Here is a 21,628-nt window from a genome sequence, read left to right on the forward strand (position 1 = left end):
TTATTAAACTCAAACCAGGTGTTAATAGGGCTTTGGAGTTGACGTCACGCCGCAATGCATTGTGGGAGCGCGGCGCCATGTTCGGGGTCTACGAATCAAAACAAACACACTGTGTTGGAACGACGATTACAAAATGCTTAAAAGCAGCTCCAAAGAAACGGACGGTATAGAGACCGATTGCGTCCAGAGGCGAAGCGGCGGTACTTGCAGAAAATAGCGTGCATTGGAAATGTGGACCCGTATGAAATACGGCCGTGGAGTAGAAACCCTGAAGACCAACCGCTACTGACGTAGCCTGACATATTTTCGTACCTTATCTGTGGAGTCAGCGCGTACAAATCGTCATTCAAACAAAGGTAAGTCAGCTCGAGTACTGCGTGTGAAATGTGTTTGATTTCCCTGCAAACATTCAGATTAGTGCAGCATAAATTCATTCATGAGGGGAAACTACAGTGAGAACATGTGGAGGCTGTTAGAGGGACAACATGGTGAGTTCAGTGCATTGATGAGACATTGTCCTGAAGGATTTAGTTATTCTCTATGGTTAAAGAAATTGCAATGATTTATTCTAATTATACATCTTGCTTCCATATTTGTATCCTGTGTCACTAAAAATACATTTTATTTTAGTTTTATACATCGATTAATGACCTGCAGAATCTTCTTATCATATTAAGTGATTCATAATTGTCACTTTATGCTTTCTCCATCTCTAAAGTGATGACATCCTTGCATTACATACTTTAGGTTCATTTTCTGCAGGTTTCTGACAGAGAACAGGCAGATTTACACTATAACATGCAGCGTTCTATAGATGGACACATAAAGAAATGAAAAATTACATGTATGTGCTAACTTTCTAAACACTATGATGAAATGTCATCATAGATTTGCCACAATCTATGATGACATTTCCCATTTGCTACTGTTTTGATCATTACCTCTATTGTGTGTCAACCTGTGCTCTTTTTTAATTCTTCCCCGTTAATACTGTGAATTTTTGTCTAGCCCCCTCCCCCCATATCCTTGCTGTTAGTTTTGTTGTATTGACTGTTCTTTTTTATTTATCCTCCACATGAGTTCATTTGCACTATATTGTGTTATGTTGTTTGTGACTGTATTGTTCCAATTGTTAATAAAAAAAAAAGGTTCAGTTGAACTTTGACCTCGGTGAGGTATGACGTCTATATCTCAGATTGACAGGTGCAAAACTTGTCGTAGTACAAGCAGAGCGCTGCAGCAAGTTCAACACAAACGTTGGGCTGTTTGCTCAACCAGCACTCGCCACTTCCTGTGTGATCAGCCTTCAGAAGTTGAGTAGCTGGGCAGCCCGTTTAAGATAATGGAAGAACTATTGTCTGTTCTTTTTTCTTTTCTTGTTAAAGCAGAAACAAGAAGACAGACATCCATTAAGCAGATTAAGAGAAGTTCAGCCTTTCCAGGAGGAATTTCAAAGTGGGAAACTTCACAGAGAGTGATATGAACACGATTGCCTTCTCTTCTCTGTTGGCCAGGCAGATCTTTTTAAATATGACTCTCTCCCCCCCCCCCCAAGATTTGGCCACTGGATAAGAGAAGTCATGGTCATGTTCATCTCGAAGATATCAGCTACACCATAACAGGATCTATTGGAAAATCCTGTGCTACCTGATGACATTCATATCCTTTGCTGAAAGCATGGCGGCTGGTATTATTAAAACATACTGTGATGCTATTATTGACCTATGTGACATAATTATCATTTATTTTTAAATATTACTGAGAAAACATGTTGATGATTCCTAACTATCTTTGCATGCTTAATAATCTGGTATTGTATTTATTTTGGTTCATATAGTCTGTATTGTGTTTTTTTTCTCAAAACAAAATACAATAAAGACTTTGTTTGAAAACAAAGACTGTTTCTCGGGTTCTATTTGCCGTTTTTACTGGTTTCTGCTTCCACCTGCTGGTCCTTTGCAGCACCACAGTCACACAGATGCCCTCAGATCACATTCAGCAGCTTCTCTGCTTAAACCCTGAACATGATATTCACACTGCTCATCCTCCAGCCATTTAAATAACAATGTCTAATATGACTAGAAATCCTCTCCAAACAACTTCAAATACATTGCCCCAGGTTATTTAATCAGAGTATTGGACCCTTCCTTACCATTTTTGTCTTTGGTGTTTCATAAAATTGGAACAAATTAGATTTTTTTTTTATGAATTTCTTTTCATCTGCTTCCAAGTGAAGGAGGTGTAACCAGAGTCTCAGATAATGGGCCTGTATCTGTCTTTCTGTCCGAAACAAGCTGTTTCACTCCTCCCCCAGGAGGACAACTTTTGTTCTGGTTGGCTACCCCTCACAATCAGAAGGTTTGAACAGCAGGTGGGCGGACTTCTGTCTGACACGATCATAATAGAATACACCCTCTGCATCACATTATATAACAAGAGTTTATGGAAATGAGATCAGTCTATTGTACAACACAGGAAAGAGGAAAAGCATAGTAGATTGTTCTCCATCATGAAAATGAGATGAGAGATTTCACAGATAAACTTTATTATGCCTGCACAGTGTCGCAATACAGAAGGTTAACATATCAAACACTTAAACTTTGCTTCACTCATACATATAAAATCACTATAAAATGTCACTCTAATATCTGCTGCTGTTTTTCCAACATTCACAAAGGAAACTCCACTTCACTTCCTTCCTGTGGTAAAAAAAAAATCCATCATCACCTGCTTCTCTCAACAGTAAGACCATTTTCTGTCAAAGAAAATCAAAGGAGAGAAAAATGCTGCAGGATAAATAAAAACAGAAGAGTTTGTTAACGTCACAGCCCAGCTCATCTTGATCATTCCACATCCCACAGCTGGGCCTACGCCACATGAGCGATCTGGCACAAACCCTGACATACCTGCCGAGTGCATCTTATTCAACATGGAGGGAAGATAGTCTCTCGCTCACCTGAAACTGGACCTGAGGAAGGGGAGACTTTGCCTGCTGAGGCTAACTAAACACCATCTTTCACTCAGATTTATTCCAACTATGTGACACTAATATCTTTGAAAGACATTAAACTCATCCATGAGAAAACATGAATGCTTTTAGGGATCTGTAGTTATCAAGTTTACTTTGGGTTTAACTCTGTCTTTTCGGGGTTATGTCACCATGGTAACTAATGCTACAGACCAAAGCTGCTCCAGGTTATGTTGCAGGTAAGAGTTCACCATTTACTGACCAATCAGATTTTTGGACGATAGTCACCACGGCTGGAGTGCAGACAGTCCAAGGGTCTGAAGTGTTCGTGTTTATCAGATGAGCATCAGTAAGAAATAAGGATTCTTAGAGAAAGTTTATAGTTTCCTGTTTTTTTCAGATGGAGATAAGAAATAAAGGACTCTGAGGCACTTTTTCCCCCTCTCTGAAGATAAAACTGTTTCTTCTGTTTAAGCCAACTTCTGAATTGTTTGGTTTGTGGGAGCAAAAGAGCAACTTGCAGCTTTAATTTTTCACTAAATATGAGATTGTGTTTGGGAATTAATGCACATACTGTACACAATATGAGGTGTGATGAAAAAGTTCAGAGAAGTGGACACAAAAAAGATGGAAATGTATGCAGTCTCCCCTTCATGGTGACCTTCTCAGACACCTCCGGACCTCTTTGAGTGCTGCATATCTTCAGAAATACTAACAGAAAATCTGTCATCAAGAAAATAAACTAGTCCAGATAATGCAGATCACATTTTAATCCAGTCTTAATGTTTGCATCCTGCAAGTTTGTTTTTAGCTGCTATGAACCAGATGTTTATACCGGTATAGTTATCCACATGTTGGCAGGAAACAAATCTTCTCAAAGAAAGGACGATGTATGGAAACAGGTCAAATTTTGAGGCGTGTGGGCTGCTGTCAGTTTGAACTCTTTAAATTCTCTTTTATTGAAGTTAAGTGGGACGATGTTTAAAAGAGCGACTGACAAAAGAAAGGCCTCGAGGAACAACCGGTGGTTACTGAAGCTGTGCTCTGATGTTCAGATTTAGCAGAACAGAAAGTGAAAAGTCTTCAGTGCATCGCAGACGTTGAAGAGGCTGGAGACAGTGAAGAGTTCAGTTTTAAGGGACGGTGACATGAAACGGACTGCCGGGGACGTTCTCGTCTCCCCACTTCACAATAAGGATGTAGCTGCCCTGCTCTTTAACGGTATACGTGACATTGTACATCCTGTTGCCCATGTGTTTGACATAAACTTCCTCGCAGGGTGTCTTCGGCCCGTGGACACCGACCATCAACATGTTTGTGCCTGCAAGGAAAAAAAAACAAACAAAAAAAACCCGGAAATATCGTGAGTGGTGAAGAAAAATCTCAGATTTGACTTTCACGAAAGACAGGAGGGACGAAATGGTCACCTGCTTTACTGCAGTCGACTGTGAAGGTGTTCTTTTGACCAATGAAGGCCTTTGAAAGGCCGGCGCCTCTGGAGATGACTTTACTGGCATCTGAGGAAAATTTAGGCAAAGAGGCAAAAGGGCTGCCCATCGCTACTGACTTGCTGACGGTCTCCACAAGAACAGACGACGTCTCATGCAAACTGTGGCCACCTGACAGACGAGGTCCTGGAAGAAGAAGAGTTAGAGTCAGCTTTCTCCAACAGTATGTGGACATCCCTTCAGGTTTAATGGTCATGGAAAAGGAGTCATATAGTCAGTATCACCAGCTATGTAGAGCTTGGCGTCCTACAAGTGCATAAAAACAATTTGTTCCAAACAAGCTTTATTTAGAACTGAATGTGCTCTTTATCTCTGGAGGAATCAGTGGAAAGTGATGAATCATGCTTTATTTCCAAGAATCACTACGCCTGAAGGCAGCATGCAGACTGTGTATACAACAAGACCGAATCACTTTCATCCTTATTTCCAAGGAAACCCCAGGAAACTCTATACCTGTGAGTATCAGGAAAACTCACGGACTGACCTCAGTAAAAGGTCAATGGTCATTGACCCACCTGATACTTTGGCCTTGAAGGGGCTGCCTACAATGTGCTGGGGTCCTCCATACTTGATGGAGATCAGGTAGCTTCCAGGAGCCATAGGTGTGTAGGAAACCTTATACCCCTCAGGAGACTCCTGACAATCCATCTTAACCTTTGATGGGCCATCAATTGTCACGGACAGTGCTCCTGAGCCGGCGTTACAAGTATTGACAATAAACTCTGATGCCATGCCTAAATAAAGTGAGAACGCTCATTAAAACCCTCCATCAAATGACTTCAAAGTTAAAGACTTTGTTTTTCGTGTATACCTGTGGTTCCTCCCTCCAGACCTGACCCAAATGCAGACACCATTCCTGGATCTCCGACCTGACCCGGTTCTCCTACTCGGATCTTGAAGGGACTGCCGGGGACATGGCTGCCATTAAAACGAACGTCTATAGAATGAACTCCATTCTCCTTTGGGATGAACCTGATAGCATGCTGATCTGCAGAAACAGGAAATCATTGATTTACAAACAGTTCTATAACCACCATAAATACAGACTTTGAGAAAGGTTTCTTATACGAATGACTCCATAATCCTGTATTTAATATGAAGATTAAATACAAGATTTAAACTTCCAAACACTCTGAAAAATTACAAATTAAAATTAATAGTTAAGCGGTAAATAACAGTCTTGTATTTATAGCAAATAAGTGATCTGAACCTGAAAAACTAAAAGGTTGTGGGCCCAGACTTGAACCTTGTGGAACTCCAAATGTAATTTTGACTTTTGACTGGGTTAGGAAATAGTGGTGGATCCATGTTTGGTTTTTAAATTGTACTCAAAAGTCCTAAAGATCACTTCACCAACAGCTATAATGGGGTCTTACCGCTGTCCAGCTCAGTGATGTAACACTCTTCGGTGGCCCCTGATGGCGTGTGGATCTTGGCATCAATCAGCCCTCTTGCTCCATTGAGCTGCACTGCAAAGGAGGCCTCCTGACCCACCTTCAGACCCATCTCCTGGTAAAGAAAAGGGATTCAGTGCTTTGGACCATGGAGATTAAAAGTGTTCAACAAGCAGTTCTCGGTTATTTTAAATAAATGGAATATGCTTCCTCTGTACTGCAGATACACATTTAAGAGTTTTTACAAGATTTCTTTGGCGGTCTGATTAATAAAGTTTGTAGTGCCTGTTTTTATATTTATGCCTGTGTTTTAAAGATTTGGGTTTAACTATAAATTGTTTAATCAAAACTAGTTTTTTTTATTTTTAAAATAGAAATTTGTCAGTTTAGTTTTATTTCTGTCTTTTTTGTGAGATCCTCCATAGCCTTTTTTCTGTTAATGTTACCAGCATAATTTTTTTTTTTAATTTCACAATTTAACATATGACTGTTTTTTCCTACTTGTACACACATTTGTTATATCTCAAGAGTAACTGTGTTGCATACAAAGAAAGGACAGCGATTAAATATTCAGAGATAAATATACACACAGAAATACAATCCTCAACACAGCACAGTTATTGAGACTTTAAAAATAAATCTATTCACAGTAAATATAATTGTCAGAGGGTTTCATTTCTGTAAGCTCAGCTGGTAGATTTAGATCTTTCCTCACCTGCAGGCTGGTGATGGTGAGGCGGCGAGCGTCATCTGACAGCGAGGCGATGGGGACGGTAAAGGGGGAGTCTGGGATATGTTCATCATTGAACTTAATGGAGACCTCATAATCACCTGAACAAAAGAAATATATTATTGTTGGAGGGATATGCACTTTCTCCATGATTAAAAAAAAAAAAAAATGACATAACAAAGAACTTTAAAAACATTTATACTGTTTAAGTTCTAATTTTATTTCTGTGAACCTGCAAGTTTGTTTTTCAAAAGTTGCCCATTTACCATGAGTTCTAACTTTAATCTCTGTTTTTTTTTTTTTTAAATATCCTTCCAGAGGCAGAGCACGCTTACACTTTTACAATTACAATAATTATACTGTGACATGGATGATCTGAACTAAACTGGTCCTGGGCGAATATTTGGAATGATAAAATTCAAGTAGTGATTCCAGGCTTGTGCCTTTTGTTGCTATGTAGGTAGAAACCTTGTGGAATATAAGTTTGTATGCAGATCAAACCCTTTACCATCAGATACAGAATCCTAATGATGTTTATTGTCAAATCTTCACACAAATAAGGAATTTGTCTTGCTGTTATGGTGAAAAGAGTGACACAATTAATCAGAGGAATAAAAACAAAACAAAAAACAAATAAATAAATAGCGCAATAATCTGTCAGAGTGTATTAAAACTGTCAGAGTATTAAATGTATTAAAATTAAAATGATAACATCACACAGAAATATGTTAGGCTTCTTTCATTGGCTGAAATAAATCTCAGAGGCTTAAGCCAAATATCTCTTGAGACTTACCAGGTTCCTGTACTACGTAAATAACTCCACAGGATCCGTCTTTCCTGTCTTCAAATGTTATCTCAGCCTTGCTGGGTCCTTCTACAGCAATAGAGAGACCTCCAGCACCAGCCTCTCTGGTCCAGATACTGAACTCCGCTGCAAAACAACACAAACTGTGAGAGCTGCAGTTCCTATGGTGGCCACTAGAGGACCTTTTTTTAAAGAAAATTTTGAAAATTGAACTGAAATAGCAGACATATCGTCAGTGAAACAAAATTAGGAGGATGGGTGTTTTAAGAGTTCATTTGACACATCAGATTGATGTTTTAGTGTTTCCTGTGACCAAACCTTGCTGACATGTAGGAGCAGCATGCTTCTTCATCCAAAGACTCAAATGAAATCAAAGTTCTTACAGAAGAAGCAAAAAGAAACCGGTTCATAAGGACAGAAGAGGAGATAAGGAACACATTTTAAATTCTACAGCCCACCTGGGATTCCTGCCACTCCGCGGTCCAGTCCAGTGCCTCCTGCTCTGACCTTGTGGGCCCCTCCTTCTCCCAGGGGCCCCACAGTGAACTGGAAGGGGCTCCCAGGGACGTGCTGGCCCCGGTATTTGACATTGACAGTGTGAGGTCCCATCTCCTGAGGGATGAAGCGGACGCTGTAGGTGCTCTCCTCTCCTTTAATGATCTCTGCGTCCTCTGTCTTTCCTCCAGGACTCGTCACCTGAGCCGTCATCTCCTGGTTAGCTGCCTCACCTGACAGGATTAGGAGGATGTTACTGAGGATCAGATGATTCATCCAGCAGATGTTTCATAGTCCGTTTTTACATAGCATGCACCAAAAAAACAAAAAACAAAAACAAATCTCGCATCATGCACTGGTTAATATGTCACCGATTTAGATTTTGTAGGTTTTTGGTCTATAGCATGTTTATTTCGTAATTTTTAGTAGCTAAAATTAGGTGTGGAGCTCCTCAGGAATCAATCCCAGGTCCTTTTTTTTTTTTTTTTTTTAATTGTTAGTTCAGTTTGAACAAATCATCTCATTCAATAGTAACATTTAGTAAAAATACATTTTTATGAAGAATTTGATAAGAAATAGTGATGATAAATACTTGAACTGCAATCTTTTAATAATTTTACAAGTTTAAAATGTTTACTTGAGAGTGTATTTCTACTAATATGCTTAATGGATGTTTGTCTGTCTTTCTGCTTTAAAATAGTCTTAAAGATGAACAGAAATCAGTTCTTCCACATCTCAGTCAACAAAAACAACAGCAACCATTAACCTATAAGAAAACCTTTTCCTCAAAAGTCCACTAGAGGCTCCAACAGCCCAGAATTCTCTGAACTGGACTTCTGGGCTGTATTTGTACTGTTGGAGCCTTTAAGTTATTTTATCTGACCAATGATATGACTGCTGAACCTGTAAGCAGCTCTTTCCTTTTACTGCAACTAAACCCAACACATTTCTTTATTGCTGTATCTGAGATTAGGCACAGTGCCCACATCAGGCCAGACTGAATAACAATACTACCTTAATCCAGACATTTTGACAGCAGAATGCAGACAAAGGGAAGTGAGAAAGCTGGAAGAACCAGAGCAGGTTAGAGGGTTAGCATGGGAGGCCATTACAGCACAACACTTTGTTAAATCAGCCACTCTCACTTACTGGAAACACACACACACACACACACACACCGTTCTGAAGTGGCTGTCGGCTGCCGGTCGGCATCCCGCTGAAGCCACTAAGACTCTCTCGCCCTAGAAAATCTCCAAATACGTCTCTAAAGGGATCTCCTCCGACCTGCGTGCTCTCCTCCACCCGCACCTCCCTCTTGGTCTCTCCAGCTCGGGTTTTGCTGATCTCCGTCCGCTCGGTCCGGGTGTAGGTGTGGCTGCTGCGGGTGAACGTCCGGGTCAAACGCTCCTGAGCCGAAACCATCTGAAACCAGTTTCCTGCGACCCAGAGGAGAAGCAGGAAGGAGGAGGAAATAGTGGACAAAGACGAGGAGGTGAAGAGAAGGAAGCAGGGAGGACAGGAGCCGACAGGAGGAGGATGAGGAGGAGGCAGATATCACAGCTCACCTGGTATTTTGAGGTTGAGGTCACACGTGCTGCCCACGGTGGCAATGGAGGGTGCCTGACGTTTCCGGGTGATGCTCTCTTTCATCCGACCTTCACCAAACACCTTCACCGTGAACGGACTTCCTGTTCACACAAACATCACAACACACAACTGAAAGCCGAAACTCTGAGACCCTCATGCTTTGTCCAGAGCATCAGATCAACGCCTAGATCATCGGATCTGAACCGATGATCTATTGAATTCTTTATGGTAGTTACAGGAAAATGTTTTGTACTTGTAATTCAACCAAGAACTACTTCAGGCATCTGCATTCATCTTTTATACCATCTGCAGTGGTACGTTCTCTTTCTACAAACTAATTTGCCTCAAATCAAACTTGGAATAATTTTTCATACCTGGCACATGCTGGTCGGCGAACTTGATGTTGATGATGTAGTTTCCTGATTCTGTGGGACAGTAGGTGACCTTACACGTCCCATCCTCCACGTCCTCACAGTTGATGTCCACCTTACTGGGACCCTCAATGGACAGACCCAGACCTCCATAACCTGCCACAAACACAGACATCGAGGGTTAGAATCTGAACTCCTGAGCTTCAGCTCAGATGAAGGTGTGGATGAAGGTTGAATCCTCACCTGCATTCCTTGTGTCCACAATGAACTCTGCCACCTCGAACATGTGTCCCTCCACCAGCCCCTGACCGTAAACCTTCACCTTGCTGGCATCTCCAATCTCTGACTGACCCACCATGATCTTAAACGGACTATTGGTCACATGCTTCCCGTTCTTCTTCACACTGACCATGTGTTCACCAACTTCCTTTGGTGTGAAGGATATTCCTGCAGGAAAGAGACATGTTATCAGAAACATGGAGTCTCTTGTACAGCTGTGCAAATTTTTTTTTTTTACTGTAGAAAAATCACATGCCCGTGTAGGAATGGGAATTGAGATCTGAGTAGTTCAGTTCCTTTGAATCATCTGCCTACCTGTCCCGCTTATCGTTTTTTGCACGCTACAATCTGCTGATTTCAGTTTGTGTGTCAGAGGAAGAAAATAGTTGGGCAGTTTCCAGTGTGGATGTGGACTTAATTTTTTATTGCACAAAAGGACAAGAACGCGATGGTAAAGTGCAAACTGCATCCAGGATAGACACAACTGCATCATATGCACAAATTCACCTCTTTGCTAACATCTGCACACACAGCATGCCAACACTAAGCTAGTATTCAACCCAGAAAGATGTAAAAACTGAGTGTTTGCTGACTGTGGCGATATTCTGATCCCCACACCTGTGTCACCTCCAAAAACATGAACCAAAGTCTCAGATCTGGCCTGCTTCAGACCTTCAGGACCTGAAGGTTTTCCCTTTCAAGTCCTAATAAAGACATTATTATTATTATTTAGGGACAATAAGGTAATTTTATCACCGATCAATTAGTGATGGACAGCTGGCTTTGTTGACTGGGTAATAATTTGAAGAATGTAATATTTAGAAAACCAAATATTTGATGAAATCTGGATAATAATAAAGATTCTTTGTTGTTTGGTTTTGGTCCACGTTTTGCCAAAGGGTGACTGAGAAGCAGTGAAGAATAGAAACGGACCGATATGTCTGTTGGGCAGCCTCTTCAGCAGGCAGGGCTCCTCGTTTCCTGACGGAGCTCTGATCGTCGCGGTCAGGCTGCTCAGGTCTGTCTCCATAATCTTCAAGGAAACATCTGTTGCTGTGCCAACGTTAAGCTGGGATGTTCTCATAGAGTCGTCACCTGGAGATCAAATGTGAGAAGACAAAGTAATAGTGAAAACCAGCTTAGTTCAATCAGCCAAACTTTACTCATACTGCAGCTTTTCATGCAGGTTAGAGCACCCACAAACAAGCCCGCACCGACACAAACGAAACAACGTGCAATGACATAAACTAAACTGGCATCAATTTGAAAACAGAAATAAAGCTAATGATTGGGCATGTGATGGACGTATCGTGGCTAACAGGTGCTGCTTACTGAACAACTGACTAATTTAAAAAAAAAAAAAAAAAAAAAAAAAAAAAAAAAAAAACTACACTGAAAGGTGGAGCATGATGAGAAGGAGCTCGGGAAATTTAAAAGGTAAGGGTGTCTCGGCAGGGGAATGTGCTCTCCAAATGCAGACTAAATCAACATTCACAGCTCGATGCCAGAGTTTGGACCACTTAAGCAGAAAATCTTTGAATGTTTTGAATCTTTTGATTATGAGGATGATGAGCTTTTATGTCTGACATAAAACAAAAAACCATATACAAACATACACATATACACCGATACCTGTATACACACATATGTACACAAAAAAATACAATAAAGAAAATCTCAGTGACATGAAATAAACCACTTAATCATCAAGTCCAAAATGGAGCAGGAAAAGTATGTACATGCTGATTAATCCCTACCCCATGCTCAGCACTCTACTGATTCGTGATATTCATCATTACCCCCACTTTGCCTCAGCACTTGCATATATGTACCACACAAAAAGAAGAAAGACAGGAATAATCTATGTGTAAATATAGATATAATTCATATATAGATACTTTTTCTGTTCCTTGATGGCCAAGACTTGGAGGAACAATTAAATGACATTGTGTTTCCCTCGGTTAGTTAATGGTTCGTCTGCGTGTCTTCCCCTGTATTTCTCCAGGTGTCTGCCAGTGAAGGTCAGGAGGTTAAATGTAATTAGGAAATATTATAATGACAAGGAAGGATGATTACAAGAAGTTAGACAACCAAAAGAAGAACACATGCCACGTCATGGTTTGACAAAACAAAGAAACTTTCCAGAACACTTTAAAGCTGTTAGAGTTAAAGTGAAACCTTTTACAGGAGTAAATGATGAATGCTGAAAATAAAAATGTTGGATAATTTATTTTCTGAATTTAGCTGAAGAAAAATCTGATCATTTATATCTGCTTTGATTGGAAAGGGTTTTGTATATTTGGTGTCCCACAGGAAGATAGAGCAGAGTGTTGTCTGCGTACAGAGTTAGAAATCAACTAAAGGCAATCCACATGTGACCAAGTACACCAAGTATCTTTTTCTGCACGTGCTTCATAATCATAATGTGTTTTGAAGGTACTGAAAGGTATTGATTGTGAAGATATTCAAGCTACGCATGTTAGTTTTCCTAAAAGAAGTTTTCCTACATTTTTGGAGGTAGTTCTGAAAAATTACACATTAAATTCAAATTACATCTTTTGTTAAAATCATCTGAAAAATGTACAATGTCATAGGTGCTGCAGCTGCTTTTTGATGAACAATAATTTAAAAAGTGTTGCTTAAAACTGAGCTGTGTGGATAAAAGCCCGACTCTCCCGATGAGAGAATTTTTTACCAGTAATCTTGGCAGTGAAGGGGCTGCCAGGGATGTGTTTGTCATCAAACTTGACGATGATGTTGTAGTCTCCAGGTGCGGTGGGCAGGTAGGACACTGTGCATGTCCCGTCCTTGTTGTCTTTACAGCTGATCTCTGCTTTGGATGGACCTTCAACTGCCAGAGACAAACCTCCTGTAGAAAGAGTGGGAACACTTACTGCCTTTCTTATCTTCAGTTTCACATGGTGTCTTCTTCTGATTAAATACACATTTCATATTTCAGATAAAAGATACAGTCATAAACAGTCTGTGCCCGAGAAGAACTGGGCTCAGGCTTTAAACAGCTCTTATATCTACTAGTGTACATATGAGGGCTACCTTCTCCAGCATCTTCTGTAACTATAGTGAAAGTGGCTGGTCTGTTCATGGTGCCGTGGCTCAGGCCGGGACCGTATGCTGTCACATGACCACTGTTAATAGCATCAACATAGAACTGGAGTGGACTTCCTGTAACAGAGAGCACACAGAGAACCTGTGTGTTAATGTGATGTTTAATGATTTTCACATTAAAGGTTGAAAGTCAGTCTGTTTGCTGATAACACTGCTGAAGACGAAAGAATGTGAGCCTCAGAAACAGAACACATATTCACTGAGGAGGGATCACCTGGGATGTGGTTGCCATCGTATTTGATGTCCATCTCATGGAGGCCTCGTTCAGTTGGCGAGTACTTCACAGTAACTGTCCCGTCCTTGTTGTCGGTGATGTGAGGTTGGGCCATTCGACCAGAAGGCATGCGGACTTCACCTGGAGGATAAAACACACAAGTTCAGTTATTCTGACTAATTTCATGTTTAGACTGAAACCATTCTAATCACAATAACCAAAAGGTTAAAATTCATTAGAGTTTTTAAATTAGATTAGAATACTATGCAAGTTATCAGCCTCTAGTAATGCTTCAAGTGCATCCTTTGATGCAAAGTCATCTGGTTAGAAATGATATGTCAAAGATAAGAAACCGCATTTACTGGGGTGCCAACTGAGCATGAGCAGGCAACCATGTGCGGCATGGCAACACAGAAGAGAGCAGAGTCAAGTCTGACCCGCTTTTCTGTCTGTCTACACCAGGGGTCGGCAACCTGCGGCTCTTTAGTCCTTATAGTGCGGCTCCGCGTGGTTGGGGAAAATAAATTTGTTTTGTTTAATATTTAGCTGATGTGTATTTTATTTATGTTCTTTTTAACTTGTAGTCCTAAATTGGAAGAGTATTGTGATATTGAAATATAAAATTATATTCTATTATTTTTTCATCGCTCAAAATAAGCGTCACACTCGCGGAAGCCAGCATGCCCGCTGAAACGCCGTGCATTTAATCGAGACTTTCAACCACAGGTAGGCCAATTATGGATCTTCGGATCCACATTATGTCAACAGCTATTCTCCACCGCGAACTATGTTAAAAATAAACACCACTCATGCCTCACAGACGACAGCTTACAGTTCTGCGTAAAGATGAAAGTGACTTCCTTTTTACACTTTCTTTGCTGTCACATTTTAACTTATAATTGAAAAATAAAGAAGACAGAAAAAGGAGAAAAGAAAACAAACTAGGGTTAGGAGGCAGCAGGGCAGGTAGGTTTACGTAGTACTCAGGGTTGTAACATCATATACAAAATCACACCTCATATGCTTAACATAGTCTGTCCATTTAGACCATATTCTGTAGAAGGTATCCCTCTGAAGTTTAAGAGAAAATGACACTTTTTCCATCGTATAGATCTCTTGTACAGAATGTATCCAGTCTTCTATCGTTGGTGGTTCAGGCTTAAGCCATCTTCTCGTAAGAGGCTTTTTACTTGCGGCCAGAAGGATATACAGGAGTCTTCTGTCGTTGGAATTCAGTTTATCCACTGGTACATTGCACAAAAATATGGTCTCAAAAGTTGAAGGAAAAACAAATGAAAAAACATTTTGTAAATGATCATGGATTAGAGACCAATACTGGCGAATAACTTTACAGTCCCAAAAGATGTGGAAATGGTTAGCTCCGTCTCCCCCACATCTCCAACATTTATCACCAAGTCCTCGATATCTTTGTTGAGCAGGGGTAATGAAAAATCTAATGCTTTTCCAGCAAAATTCACGGCAAACATTAGACCCAGTGGTAGCCCACTGCATCTTGCATGCATGAGCCCAACACTTCTCTGTAATTGACAAATTACCCTCCTTTTCCCACTTTGCTTTAATATACAGAGTGCTGTTGTTTTTACACCGCCTGATGCTGTTATATAATTTAGAAATAATTTTACTTTGCGCTTCAGATTTGGTTAGTAATAAGAATGTTTCTACAAATTGTAATTCGTTTAGGTTCACTTTTAAGTTTTGATTAAAATAGTTTCTGATCTGTAGATATCTAAAAAAAAAAAAACCCAAAAAAAACCCCCCATCTGATCCCAAGTCATGTTTACTCCTTAAAGATTCAAAGCTTTGAAATGCACCCTTATGGACAAATGAATAATAATTAGTTAAACCTTTTGGAATCCAGTTTTTGAATCTATTATCATATTGATTTGGAGTAAAATCTGAATCATATGCACACGATCTTAAAACCTTAGAGGCATTTTCCAAACCACCAATTTTTATTACTTCTTTCCAAGCAGATATCATTATTTGTAGTATAGGTTTATCTGCTATATGTATTTTATTCTGCAATTTTATGTCCGACATTAAAGCTGAAACTGGTATTTCTTTTACTATTGTTCCTTCAACATCTTTCCATCCGGCAGTGTAATCTGGACAACAGAGACAAATCAGTGGTCTTAACTGAGCTGCACAATAATATTCTCGTAGACAGGGAAGCCCACGACCTCCCTTTTCTTTCTTTAATTGGAGCGTTTTATATTTAACTCTAGCTTTTTCCCTATTCCAGATATATTTTGACAATGTTCTATCCCATGCCGCAAACTGTTTTTGTGGTATGGCAATCGGTAGAGACTGAAACAAATACAGCAGTCGGGGAAGAATATTTAATCTGATTGATACAATCCTAGAGTGTAGGTCCAGAAATGGAATAGTGTTCCATCTTTGTATATCTGATTTTATAGATTCGTTTAGAGGGGCATTGTTGGCACTGAACATTTTGGTTAAGTCACGATGTATTTCCACCCCTAAATACCTAATGCTATCTGCATCCCAGCATCCCCCTGTTGTGTTCAACAGCTGTCCTAATAAAAGAGATAAGAAAAAAGAAAGTGACTTCCTACTAGTGATGTGCGGATCGATCCTGAAATATAGATTCCTCCGATACCAGTCATTTATGTTCTAGAATCGATTCTCACATTAAAATATCGATATTTTAGTAATTTAGAGTAAATTTGTAGTTTATCATTAACAGGAACACAGTGTAAACAAACTATAACATTCGGATTGTCTACATTCAGAGGAACTACTTCCTCTTCCGCCTTTCATAGTCATGTGCGAAATACGGCTGTATAAATGTCTTGCAGCCCCTTGGCGTGCGCACTCACAACAATGGCTGAGCGTAATTGTGCGGCCGTATTTTACCTCCACAAACAGCTGAGACGTGGTTTGCGATGCATGTGGCTAAAAAGCGCTCCAAGAGTGAGGTGTTGTGGCCATACTAGGGAGATATTCAAAGGGCTGCTGGGGGGTTAAATACATTTTACAGGGTTTATTTATCGGATAAAATACATTAAATGTCACCGTTATTATTGGCCGGCCCGGAAACAGCGGGGGTGTGTGTTTTCAGGGAAGTTTCAGGGTTTAAGTAGTCATCATCATGGGCTCATCCGATTAGAATGAGAATAAGCAGTCATCAATCACTTGCAGGTTTTGTCTTTTTATTGGATAACGGGTAACGGAAAGACACACATGGACTGGTATCTCTAAAAAGGACAAAGTATGATTTAAGTAACTCAAAATGATACATGAACTCAGGAGACTCAAAGAGAAACTCACCTCAGCTGCTGCCCCGTGTGGGAGTGAAGAAAGAGTGAGGGGTAGGTGAGTGCAGTCCTTATATAACGAGTGACAGGTGAGTGCAATTAAGGCCAAGCACCACCCCCAATCAAAGGTGAGGACAAGAAACAAGGTGCATCTGGTGAAGTGAATGTGCTGAAAGGTGAGCCTTTACAACAGTGTCCAAATTCAGAGGCTGCTTCCACCTGAGGACCCGGTCTAAAGAAAGCCGGGTAGTACACCACGAACTCCCTCGGTGGAGTGAAACTGCCGTCTGCTCCTCGCTATCAAATATATAACCGGGCGCTGACGTAAACTCTTCTGTTTAATTATTTACCGTCTGACGTTTATTTAGCTGTATGAAAACCCGGGAGGAACCCTCCCGAGGGATTAATAAAGTTATATTTAATTTAATCCAATCTAACAACTTTAATCTCAGCCAAACCGATTTAGTCACGAACAAATAAAACACTGAAAAAGCCAAACAATAACATTTTAAAGTTATCAAAGTGACTTATATATCATGTTTAACCCGAGCAGCGAAAGACCGCGGGGGTTTGAAAACGATGTTTGGATCGGCTCAGATATTTGAAGTTTACACAGCTACACTGTCACCTGAAAATATGTTAAAAGTTTTTTGAGACCCAGAAAGAGAAATAAGAGTAATATTAAAACTAAGCAGCTGCCGCCATTGTTGGAAACTGGAATTGGCTGGGCCCGCTATGAATTCTGCGATATGGTTTTTCAATTTTGTTGTCCGGGTGGAAAATCGGGAAAAAATTCGGGAGAATGATGGCTCCGAGAGATTTTCGGGAGGGGCACTGAAATTCGGTATTCTCCCGGAAAAATCGGGAGGGTTGGCATGTATGGTTGTGGCAACATCACTAACCTTGTCAAACACCTCAGAGTAAATCATATCACAGAATATGACGAGCGTATGTTGAGGCGAACTGAAGAGGAGGACAGGGACAGATGCTGCTAGGGCGAGACAGACGTCTCTCACGGAGTCCTTTAGTGTTGCAGGCAGGCAAGGTGTTGAAATAGTGCACAACTTCAGTTTTTTTTTTATTTCTATATGATGAACTCTGCATTATTAAGTGATAAGAACAAATAATCTGATGTCCTGTAATCATTATGATGCTATAATTTGAGATACAATAAATAAAATAGGTTTTTGTACAAAGTATCGGTATCGGATCAGTATCGTCGATACCACCCTGAATATTACTTGGTATCGGATTGGAAAGAAAATCAGTGGTAGAAAACAGCCGGCTGAAGCTTTTCAGCTCACAGCCCGACACACACCAACACAACAGCATAGATAGCACAGACGTTAAGGCAGCGAGGCATGATGCTCAGGTGCGTCCGTCTCCCCCGCAGCGGCGCTGCAGACCACGCCCCGCCACACACATTAACCAGGTAAAATACATATTTAGGCAGAATTTTGTAAATATCTATTTTTCTTTTCCTTTTTTTTTTTTTTTTTTTTTTTTTAGCAGCATAGTGCTTTTTTCCCCCAATTATTTTGTTAAAGTCAGGTCAAGGCTCCAAAAGCCCAAAGGCGATATAAGGGTGGCGGCTCACAATGTTTTTGTTTTTGTTTGCTACATGGATCATTTTAGTTCAGCGTCTTTCCTTTTGGTATATTTCTTTAAGAGTTCAAAATATGTTAATTACATAAATAAAATGTAATTTTCTCACAAGCAATAGACCTTAGTTGTTCACACAAAGCATAAAGGTAAAAAACAATATATACAGTGTTATCTTCATTTTAGATGTCAAAAAGTATTTGCGGCTCCCAGTGTTTTCTTTTGCGTGGAAATCGCATCCTAATGGCTCTTTGGGTGTTAAAGGTTGCTGACCCCTGGTCTACACTGTCTCTGTCCAATAATGGCTAAAATGCCCACAAAACAAAACAAAACAAAATTAACACGAACTGCATAAACACTACCATTAGAAATAAAGACGCCCTACCTGTGATCTCTCCTTTCTGCACCGTAAAGGGAATGACCAGACTGAAGGGACGCAGCATCGGCTCCAGCCCATCCACAGGGCTGATGGGATCATCGGTAGCCTGAACCAGAGCAAGAGGGGAGGGGCGTTAGTGGCATCATACTAGGAACTCTGGGATTTCATCCAGAGAGAGGGGAGAGGCAGAGGAAGCACAGCAGGGCTGCAGAGAGGCTGACAGGGACATCTGACTGGTCCAGTTTAGGTAACACTGGTTTAAGAGCGGGGAAAGGAAGGGAGCTTCTAACGATCAGAACTGAACTGGAACAAATGACTGCTGCACAGTCTCGGAGATAATAAGAAAATAATATTATATAGGTTAATATAAGAAATATTAACCCATCTAAGCATTTTGTATATAAAGAAGCAAAATGAAATAGAGACAACAGCTCTGAAAACTATAACGAAACCATAAAATTACCAAAAAATTATAATTAAATACATTTAATGAAAAATAGAATAAAGCAATAAAACAAAATTTAAAAATTAAAACAATGTCATACTAAAAAATAATATGAAAAAATTATAAAAGTATAAAAATAAAATAAATTATAATTAAAAAAAAAGACAATTCTCTGAAATAATACAAAACAGATCAAATCTGTCTTGAAACTATTTCTCTAAAATCATCACATTGTCAGAACATCTGGATCAGCTGCTCTCCAGATGTTGAAGAAAAGTTGACACGCTGAATTGTCTCTGATATCAGCCAGTCAGAGGGTAAAAAATCAGAGGGTAGTGTTAATAAGAGTAGCCCCCAGCTGCCCTCCCAGCAGGAGATGATGATCATGCAGATTAAACATGCAGCCTCATGCTGAGCCAGAGATCAATCAATAAGTGAATGTGGGTCGGTATTGACTGTGGGACAGGAAACGCTGCAGTGATGGAGGGCAAAGCGAGGAACAGATGACGGTTTTTATGAAGAGGAGACGCAGCGGCAGATAAACAGCAGGTGTGGAGGTAATGCTGATACCCATTGAGGGGAGAAGGCCGCATAGGGAGAGTAGGGCTGCTGTAACTGAAGCTTGTCACATGGTTCCTCTATTATTGGGATGGTATCACTTGCCTGACGAGGAACAAGGTGCAGCCATTACAAACACAAGCAAACCAGAAACAAACACACCGAAAAGCGCAGCAATTTTCCACAGTTTCAGGAAATAAATCTGAAACATAATTAAAATATGGAACAATACAACAAATAAACAAAAATAAAACAAATAGTCAAAGAAAAATTAAGGATAAAATAGACTGCAACTTAAAATCAAATCAAAAAGGAGACATAAAACAAATACATACATAAGATACAAAAAAATACAAAAACAGCCACAAAAATAAAAAAAGACAAAAAGATGAACAAAATAATAAATAATAATACATTTATTTTCCTTAAACTGGAGATTTCTCCATCGTGTCAATGCTGTGAAGAATTCACAGTTTCACAGTTTTATTCAAGGAGTTTGTTTTGTTTGGGGGTCAACTAAATAATTTAAATACTTGTTTTTTCATAGTGACAACTAATATTCATGAAAAAAAAATCCCAAGATCAGTTGTGAAAGACATGCAGTTATACAGAGTGTTAAATAAATGAGCCATTAGCTAATCGATCTCCAGTGGCTCCAAATCTGATAGATTCAGATGGGTAGTTGGAGGCGTAAAACTACTTTGGTATTTACATGAAGAAGACTTGGAAGGACTGACCTTCAAACCAAACAAAACCCAATCCAAAAACACCAACTTAAACTATTCCAAAACCAACCCCAACAAACACCAAACTGCCCCAAACCAGTTCAAACCTAACTATGTAACTCTAAACAAAAACCAGACCAAAGCCAACAAATCCCAAACAAAACCACTCTGAACCAAGAAAAAAAAATAAAAATCCTAACCCAACCTAAACTAAACCTCAACCTAAACTATCCCAAATCCATCCCCATAAAACCAACAATAACAGGCCAGAAAATCAAAGCAAAACAAAGCTAACCTAACCACTTGACCCCAACTCAGTCCCAAACTGAAATCAGCTAAGCCCAAATCATGGTGTTTTCAGGGTGGTGACTCACCACGACATGGAAGGGGCTGTTGGGAATGTGTTCCCCTCCGAAGCGGATGGTGATGACGTACTTCCCTGGCTCTGGAGCCGTGTAATAAATATCGAACGTCCCATCTGCGTTCTCCACTACGTCCACATCCAGCTCTGCTCCGTCCGGCGTTGACACCTTACAGGTGACTTTACCTTTCCCTGCAGCCTTTGCATCCACGGTGATGACTGTTTCCTCTCCGATCTGGATGGTTGGTCCAATTCCTGAACCTGACAAGACGTTTGTGGAACCAACAGAGTCAAAGCAGTGATTTCTGAAGTGATTAATGTTAATGAAAGAAAGCAGACACTAATACCAGAGAGGTTAAATGTTTAGAATGATGCTGAGTTGTTTAGGGGAAGCTTTAAGAGTGATCGTGATCACTGATTATAAGAAAAAGGTTCTGATAACTGTGGTGTACCCAGCCTCAGAGTGAGTGCTGCTCAATGAGCTGTTAGAGCGGGTTGTTAATCTCTATTGTGTTTATTTACAATGTGTTTATTGCACAATAGAAACCCTTAAATAAAACAATAAATTAAAGTTCTTGTCATTTATTTCAGTTTGCACTGAGTGTGTTTGATTTTGTTTGGGTGGGTTTAAAGTGCAAAACATACTTATAATAAATGGATTTCCTTCTGTTTTCCAGACAGACTGACTAGACAAATACAGTGACAGTAATTGTGGGTAGTTACACATGTGTCAAATATAGATGACAGGAAATGAGTGCAGAAATGCCACAGATAGTTTCGGT

The 21,628-nt window shown here is 40.0% G+C and overlaps 1 protein-coding gene across 8 annotated transcripts in view; it reads right to left on the reverse strand.

The window, feature by feature from the left end:
* Positions 1-3,408: 3,408 nt before the first annotated feature.
* LOC146499179 (filamin-C-like) overlaps positions 3,409-21,628 on the reverse strand; it is a 65,491-nt gene continuing 47,271 nt past the window's right edge. For 4 of the 8 annotated variants that reach the window (XM_085139099.1, XM_085139096.1, XM_085139100.1 and 1 more), the window contains 19 exons: positions 20,860-21,107; positions 19,773-19,865; positions 18,764-18,863; positions 13,478-13,618; positions 13,192-13,320; positions 12,833-13,006; positions 11,071-11,232; positions 10,102-10,305; positions 9,862-10,014; positions 9,466-9,588; positions 9,079-9,336; positions 7,864-8,133; positions 7,394-7,531; positions 6,586-6,701; positions 5,853-5,985; positions 5,288-5,464; positions 4,992-5,210; positions 4,396-4,602; positions 3,409-4,289 (listed from right to left, as the gene is read on the reverse strand). In XM_085139099.1, the coding sequence (XP_084995225.1) occupies positions 4,102-4,289; positions 4,396-4,602; positions 4,992-5,210; positions 5,288-5,464; positions 5,853-5,985; positions 6,586-6,701; positions 7,394-7,531; positions 7,864-8,133; positions 9,079-9,336; positions 9,466-9,588; positions 9,862-10,014; positions 10,102-10,305; positions 11,071-11,232; positions 12,833-13,006; positions 13,192-13,320; positions 13,478-13,618; positions 18,764-18,863; positions 19,773-19,865; positions 20,860-21,107 (3,233 nt within the window). In that variant the 3' untranslated portion in view covers positions 3,409-4,101. The remainder of the gene's footprint in view (positions 4,290-4,395; positions 4,603-4,991; positions 5,211-5,287; positions 5,465-5,852; positions 5,986-6,585; positions 6,702-7,393; positions 7,532-7,863; positions 8,134-9,078; positions 9,337-9,465; positions 9,589-9,861; positions 10,015-10,101; positions 10,306-11,070; positions 11,233-12,832; positions 13,007-13,191; positions 13,321-13,477; positions 13,619-18,763; positions 18,864-19,772; positions 19,866-20,859; positions 21,108-21,628) is intronic. The other 4 variants (XM_085139103.1, XM_085139097.1, XM_085139102.1 and 1 more) reach the window with 2 other exon arrangements.

This window comes from Neolamprologus multifasciatus, chromosome 17, assembly GCF_963576455.1.
Source record: "Neolamprologus multifasciatus chromosome 17, fNeoMul1.2, whole genome shotgun sequence".
NCBI lineage: Eukaryota > Metazoa > Chordata > Actinopteri > Cichliformes > Cichlidae > Neolamprologus > Neolamprologus multifasciatus.